This window comes from Oryctolagus cuniculus, chromosome 5 (assembly GCF_964237555.1).
Source record: "Oryctolagus cuniculus chromosome 5, mOryCun1.1, whole genome shotgun sequence".
Lineage (NCBI taxonomy): Eukaryota > Metazoa > Chordata > Mammalia > Lagomorpha > Leporidae > Oryctolagus > Oryctolagus cuniculus.
This window is the reverse complement of record NC_091436.1, coordinates 119,449,321-119,477,205: the sequence shown is the minus strand read 5'-3', so window position 1 is coordinate 119,477,205 and position 27,885 is coordinate 119,449,321. Positions and strand designations below refer to the sequence as shown.

At 40.8% G+C, this 27,885-nt stretch overlaps 1 protein-coding gene across 1 annotated transcript in view; it reads left to right on the top strand.

Moving 5' to 3' along the window:
- Positions 1-858: 858 nt before the first annotated feature.
- TFAP2D (transcription factor AP-2 delta) overlaps positions 859-27,885 on the top strand; it is a 71,328-nt gene continuing 44,301 nt past the window's right edge. Inside the window, exons 1-4 of the mRNA XM_008263039.4 lie at positions 859-1,422; positions 4,930-4,990; positions 16,168-16,333; positions 16,509-16,627. Of these exons, the coding sequence (XP_008261261.1) occupies positions 874-1,422; positions 4,930-4,990; positions 16,168-16,333; positions 16,509-16,627 (895 nt within the window). The 5' untranslated portion in view covers positions 859-873. The remainder of the gene's footprint in view (positions 1,423-4,929; positions 4,991-16,167; positions 16,334-16,508; positions 16,628-27,885) is intronic.

The window sequence follows — 27,885 nt, the reverse complement described above, 5'->3', positions numbered from 1 at the left end:
TGTCTCTAATCTATATTGGACCGTTACGTTTAATTATAATCTGGCTTTCGGGGGAAGTTAAGGAAGGAAAGGGGAGAAAGTTCGTTATGACATCTGTCGCCAGGAAGGGCAACGCTCTGTGCCACGTTAAGAAACATTTGCCATAATGAGGAAGAAAACATAATCCTAATAATAAAGGGGTGGGGGCTGTGAGGCGAAAGAGATAGAGATGGAAAGAAGCTTTTCGGAAAGGGAAAAAGGACTGCTGGGGGGCGGTAGGTGGACAGGGGGGTGGGGAATGAGTTTATTCCAGGAAAGGGAAGAAGCGGAGAAGGGGGGTCGGAGTCTCTCCCCCAAATGGCTAAGGAAGTGAGCAAGTTGAACGGTTTGAACAGACTAGATTTTTTATTTTGGTGTTTTTGTTTTAATATACGGGCGGCGACTTTGAGCAGCCCGGGCCGAACCCCTCTGCCATGGTCGGGCGCTGCAAGTCGGCGCTGGGATCCGCAGCGGCGGCGGCCAGGCGCGGACGCGCGTCCCTTCCTGCGGACTCTCGAGTTCCCCGCCGCCCCGGAGTCGGTTGCGAACCTGGCTCCCAACGCCCAGCTCCCCGCACAAGTTGGGCAGGGGCTGCGGGTGTCTCTGTGTGTGTGCGCGCGCGTGTGTGTGTGTGTGTGTGCGCGCGTGTGTGTGCGTGTGTGGTGTCACCCGCACCTATATAGGGTGGGGGATTTTTTTTTCCTCTCTCTCGACTGTGAAGACGAGGCCGCCCACCCCCGGTTCGCTGTTAGCAAAGGCTGTCTTCTGGAAAGGCTCTGAGCCCCGGCTGCGGCGCGGCCGGAGCCCTGCGCTCTCGCTCTCCCAGTTCTGAGAGAGAGGTGCGTCGGTTGCAAAATGACAAACCTCAAGTTTTTCTGCTCTCCCTTTTCCCCCTCTTCCTTCCAGATACGTCACGACGGATCAAACAGCTACCGTTTGATGCAGCTTGGCTGTCTGGAGTCCGTAGCCAATTCCACTGTCGCCTATTCCTCTTCCTCTCCTTTAACTTACTCCACCACCGGCACAGAGTTTGCGTCCCCCTACTTCTCCACTAACCACCAGTACACCCCGCTCCACCACCAGTCCTTCCATTACGAGTTTCAGCACAGCCACCCGGCCGTCACACCCGACGCCTACTCTCTGAACTCGCTTCACCACTCGCAACAGTACTACCAGCAGATCCACCACGGGGAGCCCACCGACTTTATTAACCTGCACAATGCGCGGGCGCTCAAGTCCTCCTGCCTGGACGAGCAGAGGCGGGAGCTGGGCTGCCTCGATGCCTACCGCCGCCACGACCTGTCCCTCATGAGCCATGGCTCTCAGTATGGAATGCACCCAGATCAAAGACTCCTGCCAGGGCCCAGCCTGGGGCTGGCCGCCGCGGGAGCAGACGACTTGCAGGTAAATAAGCATGCAGCGAAATTGTCTGCGCCCTCCCCTCGTGTTCCTCCCCCTCCCGCTCCATTAACGCTCTCGATGTAAGCTCGCTCTCTCTCTCTCTCTCTCTCTCTCTCTCTCTCTCTCACACACACACACACACACACACACATACACACACACACACTTATGGAAAGTTATTAAAACAATTAGAGAAGGAGTGCGCCCACTCTGGCCCTTTTATTGGATTCAAGCAATACACCTGGACGCGCAGGAGTCGAGGTAGCTGGACATCCCCATCTTGGGCCAATCTTCCCTGGATGTCTTTTGTGAATCCACATTTCTGAATTTGAGGCGGTGGGTGAGGGAGATCAAGGAGGCTGGGGTGGAATCAACTGAACTTGGAGTAAAATCGGATAAATTGATGTCCAATCATTCCCATAGGCTCTTCACCTCGCTGGGTCTACACATACCTTCCAGGTGTCCTTCCCAGACTGAGCTTGAAGGCATGTTACTATAAATGGGGAACTAGCTTGTTCTCCAGAAATTGTTGGTACTTTGAGCAAAAGTTTCATCAAATATGCTAGATTTCTGTGTAAGAGTAAGAAATCACAAATAAAAGCCTCAAAATTAACCCAAATGAAAGAATCCGCACAACGCATTTCACCAGGATTTAAGGTTGAGTACAATTCCCTCTACCTGATGCCTGTGCCCAAACCCGTTGCCAATTTGGATGACTAAAACTTTGCTTTTCCTCTTCAGGACATTTTGTTTTATGTAAGATGCAAGTCCGTTAAAGGACAGAAATGGGGAAATAAGAAGAGAGAGAAAAGTGAAAGAAAAAGCTGAAAAAGAAGGAAGGAAAGGAGGAAGAGAGGAAGAAGTGAATGAAGGGGGAGGGAGGGAAGGAAAAAAGGAGGAAAGCATTTAGACATTGTGAAGACCATCACTCCATTAGATGAGCTCTCTCCTACTTTCTTAACACATTTGGCACATATTGAATGTCAACAATAGAACTTATAGTTATGAAATTATATTATCAAGGGTTCATTTCAAACAAAAAAAAATCCCACAAATGTCTGGCACAAACAATCCAGACGACCCAAACACGTAGCTTCTTTCACCTGATAGTGCTGCTGTATCTTACTGTCCTCACTTTTCAGTCTGCACAAAGCTTGCCACCTTTTCCACACTCTCCACTGCAAATAGGGAGATAACGCAAAGGCACAAGTTGGAGACGTAAGAGATCCCTTGTTGCGCACAGAAAATCTTTTTACTTCATTTATCTCTGAGTAAGAGATTATTTTAAAATTAAAGTGAAAGCCCTTACAGTTCCAACAAAGACCCATAGTCGCAAGATTGGTGCACAAGAAAAAAGATCTGGCTCCATAAACCTTGACTTTCTACATTTATATTCACAAAATAATTTTATACGCTCAGGACATTTTACATTTTTCACAAGGATCTCCTTATGTCTCAAGGGGGAAAAAATCTGCCATTCAATGCTTAGTTCAACTAAAACCTATTTACTCCTTTTAATAGCCGCGTCTGCTGCTGATTTTTTTGTATCTGTACAAATTTTTTTTCTGTGCTAGGCACAAAGCCGGGCATTTTTCAAAAGAGGGGATTAGAACATTTGCAAGCACTAAACAAAGAGCGAATCCTGTGCAAAAGGACACCGTAGTTTATCCAATTTTCGACTTAGTGCCATTCAACTGGTCATTTATGCAATGTCATCCGACCAAACAACATGTTTTACTTATGAGGGAGAAAAGTTTGTTAAGTGAAGAGAAGAAGATTCATTTCTTCTAAGAAAATAAACATCTTAACCATGCGCTAGAGAGTGGATTCGAAAGTGGTTCCCTGCTTGGAGAGCTTCAAGGACATTTATCATCTACATTTCAGATATTTTGAAAATTTTTATTTGGTCTACCTCCTGTTTATATATTTAATCTCCTTTTAACATTTATTACTTATACTGAGATAATATTTCTCACACTGAAGGAAGCATACCAAGATACTAGAGGAAATAGAGTATGGTGCATGACATATCTACATATAATTACATAGATACTTATATACATCTCTGTATGTCATTACATATGTATGTATGTGTATACATATATGTATATATATGCACACACACACACATATATATATATGAATGCTATGAACAAGTTTGTACATCTGTCAAGTTATTTTCTTCCACTCTTCCTGGACCTAGTAGACAGAATGAAAAAGAGTCATAGCTACTTTTAAAAAGAGAAATGAGGAGGGGGTGTGTGGGAGAAACCCGTCTCTCTCCTTTTATTTCTTCCTTTTTAAAACATTCATCAGCATATGCCTCATTTCAAATGCAACAAATGTAAATATACTTTTCCCTGCACAGAATTTTAAGTGAAAGTCCAATGGTTTGGAGGGCGGTCTAAGTCTGCCTAACAGATGCAAACAGTCTTGTGGCTTCAGTTCCATCTTTGAGTCCCCTAAAAAGATTTGCTATGGCCAACAAAGGAAACTGTCACACCTTTTCCCATCACCGCTTTAATTTATGCTCAGACTCCAAGTTTTTTTTTTCATATTGATTTGATAATCACTTTAAGGCAGAACATTTAAAATAAGAAAGAGCTTGTGAGTAGGTTGAAAAGGGAGGTCTTACAGGCCTGCCTCAATATGGTGAAAATGGGGAGGCAAAAGGGAGCCAGGGCTGTAAAGGTTGTTTTGTAAAGTGGGTTTTTATTATGCACCGACTCTCTCCGCATTTACTTAACTCTTCACGGGCTGTTGGGTAGGTTAACACCCTTCAAGGCCTCTTTCATGTCCAATACCTCGTTTGTTTGTAAAGGAAAATGAGCCTTTAACACATTTCGATTCAAGAGAAAAACGACAGACACAGAGAGAAATTTTTATTTTTGTTAATCAAAAATCAGCAAACCCTTCCTACCTTTCCAACTTAAATGACTCCTCAATCCATTAGGAGTCTCCAGATCTATAGTAAGTGAACCTGAAGATATTTCTTCCATAAGATACAATTTGGGTAGCATTATAGCATGTTCCTACAGTTGGGTATTAAGAATCTCCATAAGATATCTTGAATCCTGCATAATATGAAATAGCTCCTCCCAATCTCCATGAAACCCACAATCTCATACTTGACACTTTAGGTATAATCTGCTCCACTCAGAAAGTGCTGGGAATACACTGCCTGTATATACGGTGTGTGCCTTGATGGGCACTCAAAGGGCTTCTTGTTCTCTTATGCCAAGATGAAAGGCTCTCAAGCACTTTGAAGTGTAATAATGTATGGAGATGTAAAATACATACCTTGGAATTTATACACTTTTAGATTGTGGTTTTCCTCACAATGTTTTTTGTTGAAATTATGTTTTCTGGCAAGTTTGTTTCAACTCAATGGTTGTTTTTAAATGTCTACTGAGATAGGGTTAGAGATGAGTCAGTCTGAAAGACTTCACACACGTGGTCATACCTATCAGTATTTATCTGAGTTATTTTCTTTCCTTTTGTTTTCTTAAGGGCTCTGTGGAAGCCCAATGTGGGCTTGTTCTCAATGGCCAAGGTGGAGTGATACGTAGAGGTAAGTAGCCATAGGAAACATTCTTCTCTTATCTGTTACTTTGTTTTTTAATATCTACTTGTGGTTTTAAATATCAGATTCCCTGTGTGATGATTAAGGAAATAAATACTTTTCATGAATTATTTTAGTCCCACATGATATACCCACATTAAAAAGCCTCTTTGCTTTCACTGAAGCTTGAACCCAGGCTGTGCCTGAAAGACTTGTGATATGAGATATTTGCTGCTCCTCACAGAGCAGTGACAGAATCAAAGTTAGAGGCAAAAGAGAAAAGAAAGAAAGAAAAAAAAACTTTCACACCCCTTCCCCCCATTATCAATACCACATCCTGGAGCAGAATTTCTGGTCCCTTTTAGTCCTAAATGTGCCAGCCACAGCCTGGGTGTTTGAGGTGATGGTGTTAGCTTGAGGCTTTGAGTGATTCTGTGAAAGGCTAGATCACTGAGGCCCTATGAGTGCCTAATGAAACACCAATATTATAACTACCCTTATTTTTCTAAGTGTCCAGAACATTTCTTTCTTTAAGAGAAGGTGGGAGGAGGAGGTGGTGTTAACTGTACCGGATAAAGCTTTCTTGTTCCCATCTGTTGAGGAAAACATCTGAATCCAGAGTTACCCATGGAATTGGAAGGTGGGGGAAGGCAAGAGAAGAGAGCTGTTGCTTTCAGCTCAGGCACTGAAGGGGGCTGCATCTCAGATGTTCCATTTTGACAAAAGGTTTTGAACTATGACATTTTCAGGGCCTCAAGGCAGTGCAGATTTTGCTGGCTGTACCCAGAGCCTCTGAAGTTTGTTTTCCTAGCAAGCTGAGCAACCCGAGGAGCAGACAAGGCAAGAGGGACCAGCTGTTATCCCAACTTCATACGAATTAATAAGATGTGGCCTATTCACCAAGGCTAATTCCTGCTCCAGGGGCGCAGTTGTCTCTGGTAACCAAACCACTAAAAATTGAGTTACTTCTGATGATACCAAATAAATGTCTTTTAGTCCCATCTACTTCACTTTCAAAGTTTCTTTAAATGTTTGTTTTTCTGGAGAGGAATGTACTAGTAGAAAGCAGGAGATTCTTTCCTGTTAAAACTGCATGTCTCCCAACCTGATTTCCAGTGTGAAAGTCCATTTAAATTAGGAGGAAAGAAAACAAAGGGTGCTTTCCTTTTGGAACTTGGCTGTGTTCTTCATAGATGCTTGAAGTTTTTATTATATTTTAAAGTGCTAGGCAATGCTCTTTTACCCTACAGAGATTTGGGAGCTATTTTTTTAATTAATGGTGTTGCTCCACAAAGGTTTTTTAAAATGAGCGATATCACTCTTGCCAACTAGGCCAGTGCTCAGCTATATTAAAATGACATGAAATAGGTCCAAGATTGGTGAAGACTGAAATAAAGAATACATACTGTTGGCGGTTAAGATATACAGTGGAAAGAGGGATAGCTAAGGTGTCTAAGGGGTCTGTTGGGGCCGGTAAAGCTAAAGACGAGCACTCGGGGCGCACGGAGATGTCGGTGGTGCTGAAGGACAGCTCCACTAATTAGGGACCGGAGCCGGCTCCTCCCAGACCGGGGCTCCCGCGCTCTACTGCGGTATTTGCGATCAATTCTGCGCTTCCTATTATAAGACAACCTTCTCATATAATTGAAGATTGCATACGATCATATGATGACTGACAGAAGGTGGGAATTATTTGAGGCTGAGGGCAGGAGCTGTGGAAGAAGCAGCCGTGGACTCAGTTTAATTTCGGAACAGAAATTTAGGGAACACCCCTCACATTTTACCATCTCCCCAATAAAAACTAAAACTTTGAGGTTTTTATAAGATGTGTGCTGAGGTCTTACCTTTTCTGAGCTCCAGAAATTGCCTTGCTTAGGTCATGTTTTGTTGTTCTTGTTTAATTCAGTGCCTCTGAATCTAGTATTTTAAACTGACTATTGATCTACAGCATTGCTCTAAAGAGAAAGGAGATGTAACTTGGGACTTAGGTCTGTATTGTTGATTAAGCCTTTCAAAGCTAAATTTAGAATTTAGCTGCAAATTTTATTGTATTTCTACCTGTCTCAGAGAAAGGCTGATTAACCTATTTGAGCTCTGGAGAGGAAATTGTATATCCATGTGTTTGTTTACTCTGAAACAACCAATGTTTGTGACAACTTACAAAAGGATAGCAAGGAAGTGTTGCCTTAATGGGGGCTGGGTCCAGTGGGGTACATATTTTGCTAGAGCTGGCCCAGTTCTTTCTCTCTTTACTCCCTGTTTTTGAAGAACCACCAAGAGTGGTGCATCACTATTGTCAGGGTTATATGCAAGACTCCTAATAGCAATAACTCAGGTATCTCTGTTCATCAGAAATCACGAGGATATTAACTTAGATGCTCTGCTCTACTGCCACCCGTTGTAGAACCCATCATCATCTAACACTGTGTAACAGCTTGCATGAGACTGTGGTACCCCCCCCCAACCCATGCCTTATAGATGACTTTTCACTTGAAACATGATTTCCTGCAAAGCACACCTTTTCACCATTTTCTAATGATTTCCAGAATTTGCAATTGGAAGGAAAAAGTAGTTTCATTCCCAAAGACTCCCAAACATTCTTGAAGAAAAATACATGTCCCTGCACCCTTTTGTCAAAATGGAACATCTGAGATGCAGCTCCCTTCAGTCCCTGAGCTGAAAACAACAGCTCTCTTCTCTTGCCTTCCCCCACCTTCCAATTCAGGGAGAAGCTGTCCTGGTTTTCAGTGGTGTGGAGGGGTTGGTGTATCAGTTATTCTTCAAATTTGGCCATTTCTGCTTGTAAAGAACAAAATAGCTTTTCCCTGAGTCACTTTGTTAAGTGGCAATTACATTGGTTTTGCCTGTAATGAAGGCCCGGTAGCCAAAGAAAGCATAGAAGAGAAGGCAGCAGCGAGGTAATTACCACCTAGATAAAATATTTGCCACCGACTCAGAGGCGCAGCTCCCCGTGCGCTCACTCTCGGTTAATGGTGTGCGCGATTTTGCCCGCAGCTCCACCACTCCAACCATCAGAACCAATAATCTTTACTTTACCCTCTGCTCGAGTATCGATAGCTTCTTTCGCCTCGGGCATTGGCTTTGATATGTTAATATTTCTGAGTAGCAAATTCTGCAGAGATCATATTAATGTTGTACGTACAGAGTGGAGCTTTTCCTTCGTTGAATATTCAGATACTGTGTTTCAAAAGGCATCTCTTCAAGAAATGAGGCTTCTATTTACAGGAGTCATCTGTGTTTTTAATCATTAAAAAAAGAAATAAAGGAAAACCCACTTCCCTTTTTCTGGCGCACCTTCTGAGGCTCCATTATGACCCCCTTGCCTTTGTCAGGCTCAGGTTCCTTTTATTTCCATTCTGTGTATTTAAAAATAAGTGAACAATGTTGATGACAATGATGATGATGATGATGATGATGAAGTTAATAATGAATGGATCCAGATTGGAATCTTAGGTAGGAGTTCGATTGAGTATGGGGCTGTGGCCTTCATAAGAGGATGGAGGGATGGAGGTGAGATGAGAAGACCCCATCTTTCCATATGTTAGTGAAAAGTGACATTTTGGCCCCGGTCTCTTTTGTGAAATCAGGATGGCAAACTAAAAAAAAAAGGGGGGGTGGGGTGGGGAAGGAAAATGAAAAAAAAAAAGTGAAGAGGGGAAGCGCCCTTGTTTCGCTTTGTGATCATTCTGCCTCGCAGCCCCAGGCTAATTTCAGAAGCTTAAATACCGCCATAGCCTCTGGGCCACGCGGAGAGGGAGCGGACCCGGCCACTGGCAGGCAGGAGCGCTTTCTCCATTGCCCGTGGCTACACAAAATACAAACTACTTTGAATCAAAACATTTTTGGGGAATTAATATGATCTGAACTCTGCACGTTTTAAGAGAGCCTGAGTTTGTCAGATCACTTAGAGGTGACTGGCATGCCAAGGCAGAGGCATTTATGCGGCGTTACAAACATTGTCAGATCTGATTTAATTTTTTTAATGCTTTTTTGAAATGGAGCTCGAGCTTCAAACTCCAAATCTGCCAATAACAGGATGTATGAACCTGACCGCCTCTTCCCTTTCGCCACCCTCATGGCGGCCTGCAGGCCGCCTAGGCAAGAGATTGCGCTTTCCTGTGCTTCTTCCGTCTTCCGATGGTCTTTAAGCTGTGGAATGCGGGTTAGAGATAGCTATTGGCTCCTTCAGCAGTTCCTCGAAGGAGGGGGAGGGAAGCATGTTCTTCCTTTGTCAGCGCCCCTGGAGCTGACTAACCCGAATTCGCCAAAACCACTCTATGCAGTTAATCTCTTGTGGGTGCAAATAAAGGCAGCGATACACCTGGAGGCTGGACTGCCCCCTGGACACCTAAATGCAGACGCGGCAGATTTGAGATTGAATCTTCCTTCTATGAAGCCTAACATTCAGGTACCAAGGTATTACGGGACAAGGTTTGTTGGAAGTATAGGATGGGGGTGATGTTCTTCCCCATTCTCTCTAATTTCTTTACTGCTTTGAAAATCACCCAAGTCTGAAGCCATCTGTACTGGGGAATGGGGATAGATTCCCCCAACACATCATTACACACCCACCACTACATTACACTAGCCAGTATCCCCTGCAGATCTCCCTTTCTTTTGTTCTGTCTAGAATCTGCACCGGGAGGAGCTCCTTCAGCCCCAGTAATCCAGTTACACCTGAAATGGTCTAGCCTCTTTCCAAATAGCACAGTTCGCTGCTGACACATCATCAAGGGCCTGGTTGATTGCAATTAAGCCCCCACCCCTTTGCTGGTTGATTTCAATTACTATCTGCAGCCGGTGGGGGTGGGGGTTACAGTGAAGAGGATGGAGGAGGACGAGAGGCTACAGGCGAAGCAGCCGACAAGGATCCTATATACGCAGCTCCCACGCGTACCTCGCAGAAAGGCAACGGCAGAACAAACAGGGACAGGAAACTCCTGTAATCGCTTACACATTTTTAATGTGTCATGAAAAAGCAAGCGATCACTGGAGATGAAGAAGGGGAGAAAAAAAATCCCTGCCGTTTGTATTTCTTTCATTTGAATTGTAAACATCTGTTTGGCTGTAAGGCGAACAGAACATTGATTTTGCTCCCAAGATTTGGTCTAATTATGTCAACACCGACGCGGCGACGAATGGGGAGGCGCTGCGGCTTTGGAGAGGCTGCGCGCACCGGCCCTGCGCGCCGAAACCCGCCAGGAAGGACTGATAGCACCTGGAGAGCGAGCTGGGCCTCTTGCCACAGTCTGGCGTGTCTAGAGTCAGAGGAGGTGCCGATTCCCGGCTTGTAGCTCAGAGGCAGCCTTAGGGGGGCCTGGGGAACTGCAGATTGCGGTCGCTGCTTCCCCTGCCCTTATTGCCTGGGATGAACCCGGGCGCCGGCACTGGGCTCTCCGATGCAATTGCAGGGCAGATGTGAGTCAGCTGCTGGTCCTGCGCCACAGCTCGCAAGTACCCTGCGAGGTGTAGTTACTCAACTTAACGGCGGTGTTGGGCGAACTTTACTCAGGTTACTGAACATGTGTGATTCCATTTCCTGTTGCACCTCTTCACAAAATGGGCTGATACGTGGAACAGATGTGATCATCCTCATTTTTCAGATAGACAGTTACTTTCCCCAGGTCTCAGGAGTGCCTAGTTGGCCAAGTTCTTACTTGTGCCTAGTACTCTTCCACTACCCCATATTGTGCCTTCTTATCCTGGCCTAGACTCCCCAGCAATTCGGAAAAGAACACAGTCCCAGCCCATGCTTCTTCATGCTGAACGTGATTTAGCAAGGTATGGTAGCTGGTATGGGAGATCTACTCTGTATATTACTTTTACTTGAGAGAGACAGAGCACTCCCATCCGTTGGTTTACTTCCCAAATGCCCATAACCTGCAGGGCTGAAAGCTGGGGACTCAGTCTGTCTCCCAAGTGGGTGACAGGAACCCAATTTACTTGAGCCATCACCACTGCTTCCAAGGGTCTGCATTAACAGGAAGCTGGAGTCAGATTCCTGGCATTCTAAGATGGAATTCAGGCATCTTAAATGTGTTTGAACTCCTAGGCCAAATGCTTGCTCCACACATTATGTATTTTGTATGTAATTTTGTCACACTCACGCTAAATCTTTGACTTCTTCCTATGGCTGTGGCAAGGCTATAACTTTTACAAAAGCTACATCCTAGACAAGTGACCTTGAGATAATTCTTGAGTATAGTTTTTTCTGCTGTTACCATAATACACATCAGTCTGTAGCATCCCTGGAAATAGGAAGCCCTATCTCCAAATTTCCACCTGAGTGGAACCATTGCTTCTGTGTATTATGCATGGAAAAGACATGAACTCTGGAGAGATTCTGCATGAGCACCCAGTTGTGGCACAAAGATATCCCTGACTGGGGTGCTGGATCAGTACAGTGAATATGCCATAGTGTCAACAAAAGCTGACCTACAATACAGTCACCATGAGGAATTTCAACTAGTAATACTTAAGATATCCACTGTAAATGGCTTGGTGTGGTACACTGTTTTATTGCTTTCCTTCTTTGAGACTGCATCATTGCCATTCATTATCTGGATCCCCCTAGAAAATGCTCATCCCTTCTGTACCTGTATTCCAAGTGCAAAACTCTGGTTACATTGACCTATTACTTTTTTTTTTTACATCTCTAAAAATAAACCACTGAGAAAAAAGATATCAGGTTCCCCATGTTGCTGTAAACTCTACAAGTTGCCAAATCTTTAGCCAGAATGAGAGAGTTCCCCAAGGCTGCAGCAATGCCAAGTATCAAAGCAACAGAAATTCCCTTTAAAGATGCTGTGACATAAAAAATAAAAGACTCTAGAGTTGATGGCTAATCCTGAATACAAAATAAATCCTTCAGGCAATTTGTGTGTGCATAAAGCATACTCTTAATATGCAGCCTGTGTAACTTACCTAATAAATGCCTATCTGAGCATAAGCCAGAAGCCCAACCTGGATGCAGGAGAGAAAACTCAGAGTCTAGAGTCAGTAGATGGTTCAGTAGCACACTGTTTTTTCTGGAGGCAGCTGGTTTGTTTTGCCAAAAGGGGACCTTTCTTTCAGTGGAGGAGAGAGCCTGATTTAAGTCCTTCTCTTACAAAGTGGCAATCTTCTGCAGCTCCCTTTGTTAGATTTCTAACCCACTAAAGAGTAGTAACAATATGAAAGGTGTAAAGTCATGTTCATCTCATCTCCCTTAGTAGTCAGAAAAATAATACTCACAGATACTTATCTTGAAACTCCATCTTCTATCACTCATGATAAACTTCAGACCAATTGAATGACCTATTGTATGTCCTTAATTGCATACTGATTAATGTGCAAGAGAGAAGTGTTTGTGGAAGGACAAATTTGCCTATGATTCTTAATTACTATAAGACTATTTTCAAGAAAGAGACATGTGACATTGATTTTTTTGTTGTTGCTTAATAATTTTGCTTCAGACTGCTGTAAATCCTAAAGTAACTAGGGTCATGATTCTCACAACATGACTTTAAAACCTAGATGCACTGATGTATAGCTTGATTTCCTGTTCATCTTAACTTGTGAGAAGTCATGTAAGAGTTTACTTTTTTAATGCATTTTTAACCTATATGTGCAAAGTAAAGCATTAATGAAAGTGGGAAGGTAGCCCAAGACTCAGGAATATGGAGAATATTTCTTTAAAAGGATTCCTTCCTTCCTTCCTTCATTTTTGAAAGGGAGAGTGTCAGAGAGAGGGGGAGAATCAGAAAGAAAGAGTCTATCACTGGTTCACTGTCCAAATGGCCGCAAGAGCTGGTACTGGGCTAGGCCAAAGCCAGGTTTCAGGTACTCCATCTGGGTCGCCTTCATGGGTGGCAGGGACACAGGTGCTTGAGCCATGATCTGCTGCCTCCAAGGTTGTATTAGTAGGAAGCTGCATTGGAAATAGCAGAGCTTGAGACTCCAACCAGCACTTCAACATGGGATGAAGGAGTTCCAAGTAGCTGCTTAACCCACTGTACCACAACACCCATCCCTGGGAAAATTTTTTTGATGCTGTTATTTTTGTTTGTTTCAAATTCTCTTTAGAAATGAGAACTAGGGGAAAGAATGAGTTTTCAACTCATAAAGCAGATGTTTACACAGTTTCCCACTGTGTTGCCTACAAATTTGACTACAAGAAAATGACTTTTCAGTTTGACAGTTGAGACTATGACTGCTCAGATTTAAAATTGAGGTCAAGTTTCCAGGCACTGGCATGAGGAATTTGACTAGTTGTGCTGGATCTGATTTGCAGCCTGGAGAGGGCTGGTTGCTCTGACATTCCTACCATCCTCTCTCCTGTTTAGTGGTATTGGGAGATGGAGGGTGCATTCAGAGTGATTTTCAGCCTCACAATGTCAAGGGAGAATGTAAAATCTCTTGCACTTTTCAGAGGAAGCTTGCCCATAGGACAAAACCTGAAAGAATTCTAGTGAGTAAAGGGTAAACTGGTAAATACATTGTAAGACCATGGCCAGGTAATCATATGATCTCCCCAAGTTCTGAGATCACTTGGCCATTTAAAAAATCCTTTTATGTTCTTTTTTTTTTTTTTGTAAAAAGGTTTTTTTTTTTTATTTGAAAAGCAGTGTGACAGAAAGAAACAGAGACAGATAGGAAGAGACACATAGAGAAAGAAAGATATTTTCCATTTTCTGGTTGGGAGTACCTTAAATGGCTGCAAATCTGAGGCTGGTCCAGGTTAAAACCAGGAGCCTGGAGGTCTATCTTGGTCTTCTACATGAGTCAGGGGCTCAAGTCCTTGGGCCATCTTACACTACTTCTCCAGGTGCGTTAGCAGGAATGCTGGATGGGAAGCAGAGCAGTGGGGACTTAAACCAACATTCTGATATGGAATACAGGCAGCATCTAACCCACTGAGCCACAATGCCAGCCCCTCCCTCTGGTTTATTAGCTACTGCACCTAGGGAACCAGAGATTACATCAACATAGTAATCCATCAATGGTGCTTAGTGAAGGAAAGTAAGCATTACCTGGGAGGCAAAAGTAAGTCCTAATCCAGTGCTTCTCAAATTTTAATGAATGGGTACATTAACCACCAGGGGTTCTTGTTAAAATGCAGATTCTGACTCAGAAAATCTGGGGGTGGGCCGGAGATTCCAAACTACTAACAAGGTCCTAGAAGATGCAAATGCTACCCCTTGAAGACCACACTTTGAGGAAAAGTATTTTGGATTTTTTCTTCCCCATCCTACTCTTGTTCTTTCTTTTTTCCTCATAGAAATTGACTCTTTTCTGGAGATAGATCTTAATATTGCCCATAACTGAAGAAATCAAATGCATGCTTGGAAAAGCAAACTTTGAATTTGAACTTTCCACTGAACATTAAAAGCTCTTCCCTCAGTTTGTTCAATGCCTGAGAAGGCAGTCTTGGACCCCAGGGTCATTTAATCTCCATTGTAGCAGGGTAGATATCACTTCAGGATCTTTGCCATGGGGGAGAAATTGGGCAGTAGGAAACTCTTGTTATGATCACTTTTGGGTCCTTACATCTACTTCAGTGCCTGAGGTTAGAGAATGTCCTTTGTTGTTCCTGGAGGAGATAGACTGAAGTCCAAAGGGCTCTCTGGACCTTGGAGACAGAAAGTTTCTATTCCAGGAACTCAAACAAAACAAAATTTCTTTGGTAATTTTGTTGTTAACAGATATCTTTGTTTTGTTCCCCAATAGGAATAATAGCAATAGTAATAACAATAATATGATTGGAAACTCACATTTAATAACTGTTAGAATGTTTTAGGTCTTGTGCTGAATCTTCCCTCTTCCCTTGTGTGCTCATGGTGAAGGCTGACAGATGGTAGGGGGATCTGACCCATTATCACCCGTATGAGTTGGAAATTTGGGGCAGTGAACAAATGATTTTTAATGGTACCTGGGAATTGAGTGACTTTGATGGCTTTTAGTTCATAGATGGACGAGAGACAGGAATTAGCAGTTCTCAAATGTTTTGGAAAAGACAAGTCATTCATAAAAAAGTTTCCATCTATAGTGTGTGTGTGTATGTGTGTGTGTCTGGATAAATGCTTCCTGTGGAGTTAACCATTGGAGTTTGGGTTTTTAATTAGTTATAGAGTTTCTTTTTCTTTCTTTTTTTTTTTTTTTTTTTTTTTTTTTTTTTTTTTTTTTTTTTACAGGCAGAGTGGATAGTGAGAGAGAGAGACAGAGAGAAAGGTCTTCCTTTTGCCATTGGTTCACCCTCCAGTGGCCGCCACGGCTGGCGTGCTGTGGCCGGTGCACCACGCTGATCACAAGGCAGGAGCCAGGTACTTCTCCTGGTCTCCCATGGGGTGCAGGGCCCAAGTACTTGGGCTGGCCATCCTCCACTGCACTCCCTGGCCACAGCAGAGAGCTGGCCTGGAAGAGGGGCAACCAGGACAGAATCCGGAGCCCCAACCGGACTAGAACCCGGTGTGCTGGCGCCGCAAGGCAGAGGATTAGCCTAGTGAGCCACGGCGCTGGCAGAGTTTCTTTTTATTTTATTTATTTGAAAGGCAAAGTCACAGAGAGAGAGGGAGATACACACACACACACACACACAGAGAGAGAGAGAGAGAGAGAGAGAGAGAGAGAGAATTCACTCTACTAGTTCGTTTCCCAAATGGTTGCAAGGGGCTAAGCCAAAGCCAGGAACCAGGAACTCCATGTAGGTCTCCCACCTGGTTTGCAGGGACCTAAGCATTTGGACCATTGTCTGCTGCTTTCACAGGTGCATTAGCAGAGCCCTGGATCAGAAATGGAGCATCTGGTATTTGAATCATTGGGATACCAGCATCATAAGTGATAGCTTAATTTGCTGTGCCACAATGCTGACCTAGTTGTTGAATTTCTTAATATGGATGATGTCAAAATTACCACTGGTGAGGCAGCCTACATTGCATAAAATACCAGTTATTGCTAAAATTACATTTTAGAGAAATTTTACCCTAAAATACATCTTTGTTTAATATTGGAAAGAGTAGTATTTTTTAAAAAGGTATTTAAAAAGATATTTTCAGAGGAGCTAAAGATAAAGTATAAGCAAAATAGTTGCTACTGCTCAAATCCTGACTCATCCCTTGATATTAACTGCTTCTCATATAATTACCTTCTCATGTTCAGTAACATATTGTATACTCTTTCCTCCCAAGGTGGCACTTGTGTGGTCAACCCCACAGACTTGTTTTGCTCTGTTCCTGGCCGTTTGTCCCTTCTCAGTTCTACTTCCAAATACAAGGTGACCATTGCTGAGGTCAAAAGGCGCCTCTCACCACCTGAGTGCCTCAATGCTTCACTCCTGGGAGGCATTCTGAGAAGGTAAGGTGAAGCTGTTTTCCATCACTGTGTGTCTGCAAAGTGTACTGATAGCATACCCTCAACCTCCGTCCTCATGTCTTCTATTTGCCTTTGTAGTCTCCATGTGATCAAATCTTCTCATAATTTTCTTAAGAGTATGAATTTTCAAAACCTAGCTTTTGTTTATTTTGGACAGAGCTAAATCCAAGAATGGAGGCCGCTGCCTGAGAGAGAAACTGGATAGGCTTGGCTTAAACTTGCCAGCAGGAAGACGGAAAGCAGCCAATGTTACCCTCCTTACTTCCTTAGTTGAAGGTATGATTACTCACTTCTGTAAAGTAATGATGCAATGTGGGAAATTCTTTGAAACTCAGGTTTGTTGGATTATGCTGTTTATTTGTATCTGTACTGTTGAACAAGATGGTTAACATTTACAGGTAAATTCCCTAATTAATCCTGACAAATATGATTAAATTAGGCTTAATATAAAACTTGGATGATTTGTAAAATATAATTTGATTTACTAATCTTAACAGTTAAATGAAAGAAGACAATGGAAGATTTAAGTACTTTCCTAAGTAGTCCCTAAATAATAGCAACAATAAACTGGTTGTGATGCTTTCATTTCTGTTATTGTTATAGCTGAATGTGGATAAATTTAGCTTAATTTATAATTAAATTCAACGTGGCTTACAGGATAAATATTCATTTATGAAAAGTTCACAGGAACGGTGCTGTGGCACAGAGGGTTAAAGTCCCAGCCTGCAGCATCATTAGTATCCCTTATGAGTGCCGGTTTGAGTCCCCACTGCTCCACTTCTGATCCCGCTTCCTGCTAATGTGCCTGGGAAAGCAGTGGAGGATGGCCCACGTTCTTGGACCCCTGCACCCATGTGGGAGACCTGGAAGAAGCACCTGGCTTCTGGCTTCAGATTGACTCAGCTCCAGCCATTGCAGCCATTTGGAGAGTGAACCAGCCAGTGGAAGACACCTCTCTCTCTCTCTCAGATTTATTTATTTATTTGAAAGTCAGAGTTACACAGAGAAAGAAGAGGCAAAGAGGGAGAGAGGTCTTCCATTGATGGTTCACTCCCCAATTGGCTGCAACAGCTGGAGCTGTGCCAATCTGAAGCCAAGAGCCAGGAGCTTCTTCCCATGTGGGTGCAGGGGCCCAAGGACTTGGGCCATCCTCTACTGCTTTCCCAGGCCATAGCAGAGCGTTGGATGGGAAGTGGAGCAGCCAGGTCTCAAACCGGCACCCATATGGGATGCTGGTGCTTCAGGCCAGGGCATTAACCTGCTGCGCCATATTGCCAGCCCTCCCCCCACCTCTCTGTAACCCTATCTTTGAAATAAATAAAATCTTTTTTTTTAAAGAAAAGTTCACAAAAGTGTAGGCATGATACTGAGCCTGAGAGTGCTTTGTATTAATCCTGGTAGGCATCTCTTAAGGCATAGTGAAGTTCTGTGGCTTTATTAGTGGATAAATTGAGTCACAGAAAGATTAAGGTTAATCTGCAACAGAGAAAAGGTAAAAATATACTCTCAGAAGTGATTTTTTGGTAACACATTTTTCCTTTTGTTTCTTTAGTAATACCTAAACCACACACTTCCATTCAATTTTTTAAGGAAAGAGTACTGGAGATTTATTTTTTTCATTTTTGGACAAGTGTTTCAATGTCAAAGGAAAGTTCTATCATCCAGAATGCTATTGCTTTAAATATAAAAAAGGCATCTTTTTATTAAGCATCACTAAAATGCACTGATGACAATTTGCTTGCATCAGCTGTGTTTATGGCAATATAGGAAGTGGTAAGTGAGTGAAACCAAAAAACCAAATATCTTGCCTTTTTTTCTAGATTATTAATATGTAGTATTTACTGTACAACATTGCAAATTAGTGTGTTCTTGACATTTGTCTTTGTAAAATTACTTTGATGTATTTTCTGTTGTTACCTTGTGTTCCTTAATAGCAGCAATGATAATACTCACCATGATAACATTATTATTCATAACAGATATTTGGTAGACATCACTATTATTATACACTAGGTTCTGTTCTGTGATTGCCTATATGTGCTAACACTGAAGGCTGATGTATAGTAGAAGAAGTTGACCTATTATCCATCTGACTACATGGGATGGGGAAATTGGGGGAAAGGCAAAATTTACAAACTGTCTAGTGGGTTGACTCTAAAGGAAGATAGATTTCTGCTCATTTTTAGTAAAAATTTTAAACTATAGTTGTCTAAAATTAGAACAAAATATTTGTTCAGGATGTAATAGAGATAATCCAAGAATAATGTGAATGGTAGGACATGAGAGGGTCTCAAACCCAACTCCCCAGTGAAATAGACTGAGAAGGTTTATTAAAAAGTACTTGAGCCCACACCAAACAATTGAAACTCAGTCTGGGTGTGTGGCTCAGGTGGCTATGTTACTTTCAAACTGCCTAAGTGAATATGCTATGTAATGATATGCAAGGATCATTTGCTTAAATGTTTCTTGGAATCCTTTTTACCACCCAAGATGGATTGACTATATGAAATTTATTACTGGTTTGAAATTATAAAACCCCGAGAAGGTCTTTCTCCATAGTGCCTGTGAAAGTATTGAGTAATAGAAATCAAAGAGAGATAAAATAATATGTTCACAATTCCTCTTAATGATTTTTATGATAGTCAAGAATACTGGGATATCCTATGTGCGATCATCAATCTGTAGTAATATACAGGCCAAATATGTCAAATCCTAGAATTATCTCTGAGGTCTTGCCATCTACTCTTTCAGATCACCTCTCCTATCACGTAAGAACCTACTTTGTGTTCTATATGACTGGCTCCTGTTTTCATGTAACTCTCAGCTTTGGGTAATGAAACTTAAGATTTTATTCTTCCAGGACATATCTTACTTTAGTTGGGTATAGGAATTAAATCTCTTACTTTGCTTGAAGTGTGGAAGAGGTTTAGGGATAAAGAGATCTTTTAAATCCCTCAACAAATATTATGGCCCTCAAACCCTGAATCACATACATATATATCCACACAATTTTTAAAATTTCATTACTTTAGATTATGTTCTATGATATTTTTATTTTATTTCATATTTTTAAGTTCTTTTAAAATGTCCATTGTAAATCCACTAAATTTTTCCATAACTTACTGTTGAGTCATGAGTCATGACCCAAAGTTTAAAAAACTATGAATTATCTTAGGACATGAGAAGAACCTAATATTTGATAAATAAGAATATTCTATTTAAGTTGACAGAAGCTTGATTATAACCAAGAACTGAAAAGAAGAACAGACTCATTGTTGAAGACAGTCCTAAATACAATCAACCCATTGTTCCCATTGGTTCCACATCTGAAAATTCAACCAACCATGGAACAAAAATATTCAGAAAAGATAATTATGTCTGCACTGAATATGCACAGACTATTTCATTTTTTTATTATTGCCTGGATGGTGTACTACAACAACTATTTACATTGCATTAAGTATTCTAAGTTTTCTGCAGGTGATCTAAAGTGTATTAGACCACATACTTTGGGTTTTGTTCATTTTCTTATATAGGACTTGAATATCTAAAGATTTTGGTGTCCACAAAGGTCCTGGAACCACACTCTTGAAGATACCCAAGTACGACTGTATTATTCATTTTAGTTATTTCAGTTGAGTTGGTACCTGATGACTCCTTGCCAGCCAGCCAGAGGCCATGCTCTATGCTAGGCTGCTGGTCCTTGAAGTCCTGGAGATGCTGATGGCTACAAATAATAGTGACCCAACTCTAAATTATCAGGCTCCTGAGTGATTGAAATAATTGAAGCATCCCCTTAACACTTTTGTGACCTTGACTATTTTTGAACCAGTCTGTCTGAAGTTTGTTTCTTCTACAGTTTTATGTTGTACCAACTTCACCATACTTACCATTTGGTGTTTGCTAGCCCATTAATTAACCACATCTTTGGGTAATATTTACCTGTTCAATCAAATATTTTGGGAAGAATCAGCACCTTTTTAGAAATTCTCAAATATGTTAATGATCTAAAACATTCCTGGGGTTCAGTCATTCCTTCTACATTTTGCTATAGTACTTGAACAGAAGAAAGGAAATGTCCAGTTGAGTTTTTTTTAAAGATCCAATCAATGAACAGTAAAATGCCCTCCAATGGAAATTCAAATTAGTAAATGAGCAATTTTTTTTCTAAAATGATCCCTGTCACTGACATAACAGGTTTCATCATATTTCCAGATTTTTATGCTTATCTTGTAATTCTTACCATTTCTTTTCTAACCATTTTTAAAAAAACATTTTTTCTGTACTCCTTTGAAATACAGCCACTCTACTAATTATTTTTCCTAGCATTATTCCCAAATCCAAGGATTAAAATCATTAGTTTTAGGCATTTATAACACATTTAATGCAAATTGTAGTATATTACAATAATTTACAGTATCTCTATTACAAATTATCACTCCACTTAGTAACTAATGGGATGAAGAACAAAAGACTGACTAATTCTTAACCTGATGGAGTAGTTGAAAAGTGGACATTTTAGTAAAGGCAGATATTTAGAGTGACAATTTTCAGGGGAGGCCACAAAACATAGATGTATTTAACCTGGTATGAGATGGAAATATTTCAATCCAGAGTTCCATGAATGCAATATTGGCTTTTATTCCCTTTTTACTTGTGTGTCTTCATCTAAGGAGTTTTAAACATATAACCAGAGATTAGGCACAACATTTTGTATTCCACTTTATTGTAATCCTATTTCTTTTCCATTTCTTTTTGTTAGTCACATTGCTCTAATTTCTCTTTTGTCCATTCCAGTATCTATGATATCAGAGAGTTGTCAGTCTAGGTATTACACAGGGACTGAAAGTTAGGTAGTCTATAAACAAGTTCAGAGTCGGTGAACTCAAGGGGCTTCCATAGCCTAGACAGCTCATAGCAAGAGTCTCGGGTGATTGCTGACGTCATAAATAAGAGTGCCAATTGTTAAATCAACAACGGGAGTCACTGGGTACATGCTCCCCACGTAGGATCTCTTTCCTTATGTGTTTTACTATGAAACTTAAAAACAACACTACTAGTCGAACAATACCCTATACCTTGTGCGGTTGTGTGAGTACAGTCTGTTGAAATCCTTGCTTAGTATATACTAAGTTGATCTTCAGTATATGAAGGTAATTGAAAATGAAACTCGATGAAGGGCAGGATGGGAGAGGGAGTGGGAGAGGGGAGGGCCACGGGAGGGAGGGAGGTTGTGGGGGAGCCACAACAATACAAAAGTTGCACTTTGTAAATTCATATTTATTAAATAAAAAAACTATATAACAAACAAAAAAAAGAAAAAAAAGAACTTAATACTTTACCCTTTTAGTATTTTTTACGTTCTACTTAAAACTATTGGTTGAACTCTGTAATTAATACACAATTACTCTTAGGTGTTTAATTAATGCTATAACTAGTACTCAAATAGTATTTTACACTTTGTGTTTCTGTGTGGGTGCAAACTGTTGAAATCTTTACTTAATATATGCTAAATTGATCTTCTGTATATAAAGATAACTGAAAATTAATCTTGATGTGAATGGAAGGGGAGAGGGAGTCGGAGAGGGGAGTGTTGTGGGTGGGAGGGAAGTTATGGGGGTGGGGAAGCTATTGTAATCCATAAGCTGTACTTTGGAAATTTATGTTCATTAAATAAAATTTTAAAAAAGTTAGGTAGTCTAATGTTCTGATCCTTCTGAAGAGACATTGAGACAATCCTAGACTCTGTAACAGCAGAAATAATTCTACCCCTAGAAAACATTCTAAGAATTTGGCCAATATTATTGTTTACTCATAATATCCTTGCTACATGACTATTAGTTATGAATTGACAACTTCTGTAGCTACCTACTCTGTATTTGACTCCAGAACAACCTTTGCAGAGTTGATGGCTGCAAGAACAAATAAAAGGAGTTTTTGATGTAGTTCTTTCTGCCCATCACACTCTCCTCAGCTGTAATTTCTAAACTGCCTGATATTGCAGTGTTACTAAAAGGATGCTGTGTTCACCTGAATGAGAAGCTTTCTTGGGATTGTTTTGCTGCATTTGCAAAAGCTCATGTAACACTGTCAGGCAATGTCTTCGGTTCTGAAAGTACAGTTGGAGTCCTCAACCATAAATATTTTGGGTTGCAGATCACTGTAATGAAAGGTCAAGTTTCTCTCTCTCTCTCTCCTTGTGTGTGTGTGTGTGTGTGTGTGTGTGTGTGTACATGTATGTAATTTTTAACTAAGAAGCAGAAAAAGAAAGCAATACCATCCTGCCACACACCAAAGAGCTGCCATCTGCTGATCCACTCCCCAAATGCTCGCAACACCCAGGAACTCAATCCAGATCTCCCATATGCGTGGCAGGAACCCAACTACTTGAGCTAGCATCTCTCCCTCCCAGGGTCTGCATTCACAGCAAATGGAGTTGGGAGCCAGAGCCAGGCATTGAGCCCAGGCTCCCTAAAGTGGGAGGCAGGTATCTTTTTTTAAATTTATTTATTTGAAAGACAGAGTGACAGAGAGAGAGAGAGAGAGAGAGAGAGAGAGAGAGACAGAGGTCTTCCATCCACTGGTTCCTCCAAGTCTCCCATGTGGATGCAGGGAACCAAGCAGTAGGACCATCCTCCACTGCCTTCCCAAGTGCATTAGCAGGGAGCTGGATTGGAAGTAGAGCAGCTGGGACTTGAACTGGTGCTCATATCGTAAGCTTAACCCACTATTCTGGGAACGCTGGCCCCAAGGCAGGCAGACATTTTAACTGCTAAGCTAAATACTGCCCCTGTGTGTGTACTTTTAAATAGTGTGGGACAATGGATGATGTAAATACATACTCACAAAAGAAAGGGTACCATTTACAAATATTGTGCATAATCTCCACTCATTCTGTTAGTTTAATCCCTTTGACACCTTTGCTCTTCTTACTTTCAAAAAAATATAAGCTCCTTTCCCTATACTTCTTACTTTATGTGAACCTGTTGTGCCAATTGCAAAATGTAACTTTTAGCATAGTACTCCTCCCCACACTTCATAATAATATTATTTTTTTTATTTTTTTATTTTTTATTTTTGACAGGCAGAGTGGACAGTGAGAGAGAGAGACAGAGAGAAAGGTCTTCCTTTTCCATTGGTTCACCCTCCAATGGCCGCCGCCGCCAGCGCTGCGGCCGGCGCACTGCGTTGATCCCATGGCAGGAGCCAGGTACTTATCCTGGTCTCCCATGGGGTGCAGGCCCCAAGCACTTGGGCCATCCTCCACTGCACTCCTTGGCCACAGGAGAGAGCTGTCCTGGAAGAGGGGCAACCGGGAAAGAATCCGGCGCCCGACTGGGACTAGAACCCGGTGTGCTGGTGCCGCAAGGCAGAGGATTAGCCTAGTGAGCTGCGGAGCCGGCCCAATATTATTTTAAAAATAGTTTCTGATTGTGGACTGGTTATTAATCTGACTGAGCTTCATTTATTTAATTTATAAATAAAGGCCTTAGTATCTATTATAATTAGGATAATGCTAATTATATTATAATAATGTTATTATTATAACAGATAATCTCCAATTTTTAGTGGCTTAACACAATATAGAAACTTATTACTCATCACATTCTTTTTTATCTCACTTTTTTCAGAATTATGAAGTTTATTTCTTTCCAGTCTACAATATTTATTTATTTATTTATTTATTTATTTATTTATTCAGTTAGTTTTTAACTGGTTAAATATAGTTCATAGATACAATACTGAGAATATAATATTTTCTTTCTCCCTCCCTACTCTAGTCTCCCTCCCTCCCTCCCTCTTCCTTTTCCCCTTCTCCCCTTCACTTCCACTCATCACATTCTGATATGGGTGTTCTTTGGGGCCTTCCCTCCTATTATATCTGTTCTATTGTTTTCTTCTGTCTAAATAATATTGTCAGTTTTTTGAAATTTATTCAGAATAACAAATTGTTAGTCCTAGAGGAAATTTAAGGTTGAGTACTCTAAGGTACTAGAACATAGTGGTTGAGAGTGTAGCTTCTCGAATCAAATAAGCTTGCATGTATTCATTTCTATTTGAAAAGACAAACTCCGAGAATAGTGTTCTTATCTATAAAGTACCATTAGTAATATTACCCTGCTTATAAAGTTGTTGTTCAGGTTAAATCAGAATGTTTGCAAAGCTCTTAGCATGGTCCCCAGCACAAAGTCAATGTTTGATATAATTTAGCTATCATTATTCTTTACTGAAAAAAATTCCAAGACTGTTCTGCACAGGATTTTTGCATATGTGGAGAAAAAGGCTGGGGTGCTTGGTATGTCTGAAAGGACTATCATCTCAGAATAGCTTCTTCACTGGCCTCCTCCATACATTTTATTCCCATATTAGTATCACCTTTAGGATAAATGTTTGTAGCTTTCTTCTAAAATTGTGACATGAAATGGGCAGTGTGTTGATCCCCTGCTATAATACCTCTAGTTGATGCTCTCTCTAGTGTGATGGCATCCGAATGAGCCCAATCACCAGAGCACCCAGGTGTTCCCTTTTGGATACACTCTGGCACTGAACAGTGCTTTCTTTGGCAATATTTTTCATTCCAGAGCTGCCAGTAGAGTTGAGCTCAACAAGCTAAATATTAGCATAATCTATGTTAGATGTTAGTCCTTCTAGAAAAGGGCTCTCCTCTACTCACAACTCCCCACCCCAGCCACACTTGTATTTTCTTTTTATAAACTCCTTACTCTAGGCACAAGATAATTTCTATCTAGGAGACACTACTTTGGAAATTGCTAATTAGATACTACTGTCTAATATCCAAGGACTTATATTTATTAGGATTCAGTAATTGGTGTAAAGAACCTGAGATACCATACAATATTTGATGGTGTCTGTTTGTGGACAAAATAGGTAATATCTTTAACAATATCTTCTCAAGTTATTTTCTTATTTCTTAATATCATTCCCCTGACCTGCATTTTGTAATTTCATTCATTTTCAGGGGGGAAGTGGTTTGCTTGTAGAAGCAGGGAAATAAGATACAACACATATGTCATTGCTTCTGACTATGCTCTTGGAATGTCCTTAAATTTTTGTTCCTACTAATAGAAGCCATGTCAGGCAAATGTATCCATGACCATTTGGCTCAATCTTGTTCTTGCCTCTTTGGTCCAGCTTATTTTTACTAAGTCTTGCCAATACTGATGTTCACTCAAAAGCATGTCTCCACATTTCTTTCCTAGTGATCTTTTTTCTGGTTCTCCCTTTCAATGCTCATGACTCAACTAATACGATTTTCAAACACTCAGTTTCTCTTTTTTCCCATTGTTTAATTTTTGAAAATTTATAGATTTTTCTAATAAAATTTTAGACTGTAACTATTCTTGTTGGTGTAACTCCTATTGGATAATCATGTAAGTCTTGCAATTGCCCATTTTCACTTACAACAAATATTTAGATCAGAATTAAATCTAAGAACAGGGAAGAGAGTAATTTTACTTTTAAGTTTAACTAGATAAAGCATACAATGGTATAAAATTTAAAACTTATGTAAGGGGTACACAGTGGAATGATTCCTTTGCAGTCTCTTCTTAGTCATTCAATTACCCCCCAAAAGCAAACAAAGGTTATCAATTTTCCTGATTCTTTCCACAGATACATGTATGTATGTATTTTTTTCATTTTCAAAACAAGTGATAGCATTCTAAATGCACTTCTTTTCACCTTATTGTTTTCCCCACTTTATTTTAATGTTCATTCCTTTTTATGTGCTTACAAGTTACAATTTAAAAAGAATATTTTAATTTGGTGGTCAGTGCTGTGGCATAGTGGGATCAGCCGCCACCCACAGCACCAGCTTCCCATATGGGAGTCAGTTCAAGTCCTGGCTGCTCCACTTCCAATCCAGCTCCCTGCTAATGTGCCTTGGAAAGCAGAAGTGGACATCCCAAGTGCTTGGGCTCCTGTCCCCACATGGGAGACCTGGAAGGAGCTCCTAGCTCTATCTTCAGCCTAGCATAGCTCTGGCTGCTGCAGCCATTTGGGAAGTGAACCAGCTGATGGAAGACCTCTCTCTCTCTCTCTCTCTCTCTGTGTGTGTGTGTGTGTGTGTGTGTGTGTGTAACTCTGCCTTCCAAATAAATAAAATAAATCTTTTAAAAATCACTTATTTATTTGAGAGAGGGATGAACACACACACACACACAGAGAGAGAGAGAGAGAGAGAGATTGATTCAGAGAGGGTGATTCCATTCATTGGTCCGTTCCTCAAATGCCCACAATGGGACCAGTTGAGGGGTGGATACTCAGAGCCAAAAACTCAATCCAACTCTCTTGGGTGGATAACAGGAACTCATTGCTTAAGCCAGCACCACTGCCTCACAAGGTCTTCATTACCAGAAAGCAAGAGTCAGGGGCCAGAGCTGGACATTGAACCCAGGTACTCTGATATTGGATATGGACATCTTAACTTCTAGACTAAATGCCTTTTCCACAAGTTGTTAACTCTGAAACATTCATGGTATTCTGTTGAATGGGAGTGTTTAATTTTGGCCAGTCTTCTATGGAATATCATTTAGATTATTTCAGTCTTTGGCTATTACAAATAGTTGCTGCAATGAGTAATCTCACACTTACATAAATAATTCTGCAGACATGCAAGCACATCTGTTTCATAAATTCCTGGGAACGGTATTGCAGGATCAAAAAATCTTTGATTTTGATAAACTATTGGCAGGTTCTTCTCAATAGTAGCTGTAAATTTATAATCTAACCAGCAATGGAATAAGAAGCATTAATATGATAGAACTTCCCTGGACACTAGTCTAAACAGGGTGCTATTAATTTTGTAGACACAAAAAATGATTGATTTAAAATTCTTCTGTATTATGAAGGAGTTATGACATTTTCAGTCATTATGAAGGTACACCAAAAAGTTCATGGAAAAACAGAAGTAAAAGATAAATTAAATTTATTTTGGTGCAAAAATTGAAAATGTACATAGTTTTTTCATGCTATTCATTTTCTGTGAACTATTTGAAGATCCTTCATGTATTTATTTTTTATTTGTGAGATGACTTTTGGTGTCTTTCTCATTAATTTGTAAATTTTAATTACACACTAGGAAAGCCAGCTGTGTATCTGTATTAAGGGCTGCATAGCTCTCACCCCCTAGCCTTCTTTTGTTATTAGAGGTTTCTGCTTGTTTGTCCAGGCTTTGTCACAGGTTTTAAAAACTGATATAATCATATTTCTCATATATTTTATTTCATGGCTTTTAGTTTTATTATACTCTATTAAATGCCTGTCTTATCCCGAAATTATGAAATAATTATCCTTTGTTACCTTCTTATTACTTGTGATTTTATTTTGTTAACATCTAGATCTCTGATCCATCTGGACCATGTTTTAGTTTTGGATATATGGGACAGATCCAATTTTCATTGTGTTTTCCAGATGGCCACCCAGTTGTCCCAACACCTTTTATTGATTTTTTATTACCAACTTGAAAAACAAGTTTCATCTTATACTTAATCCACTTAAACAATTACACTTTT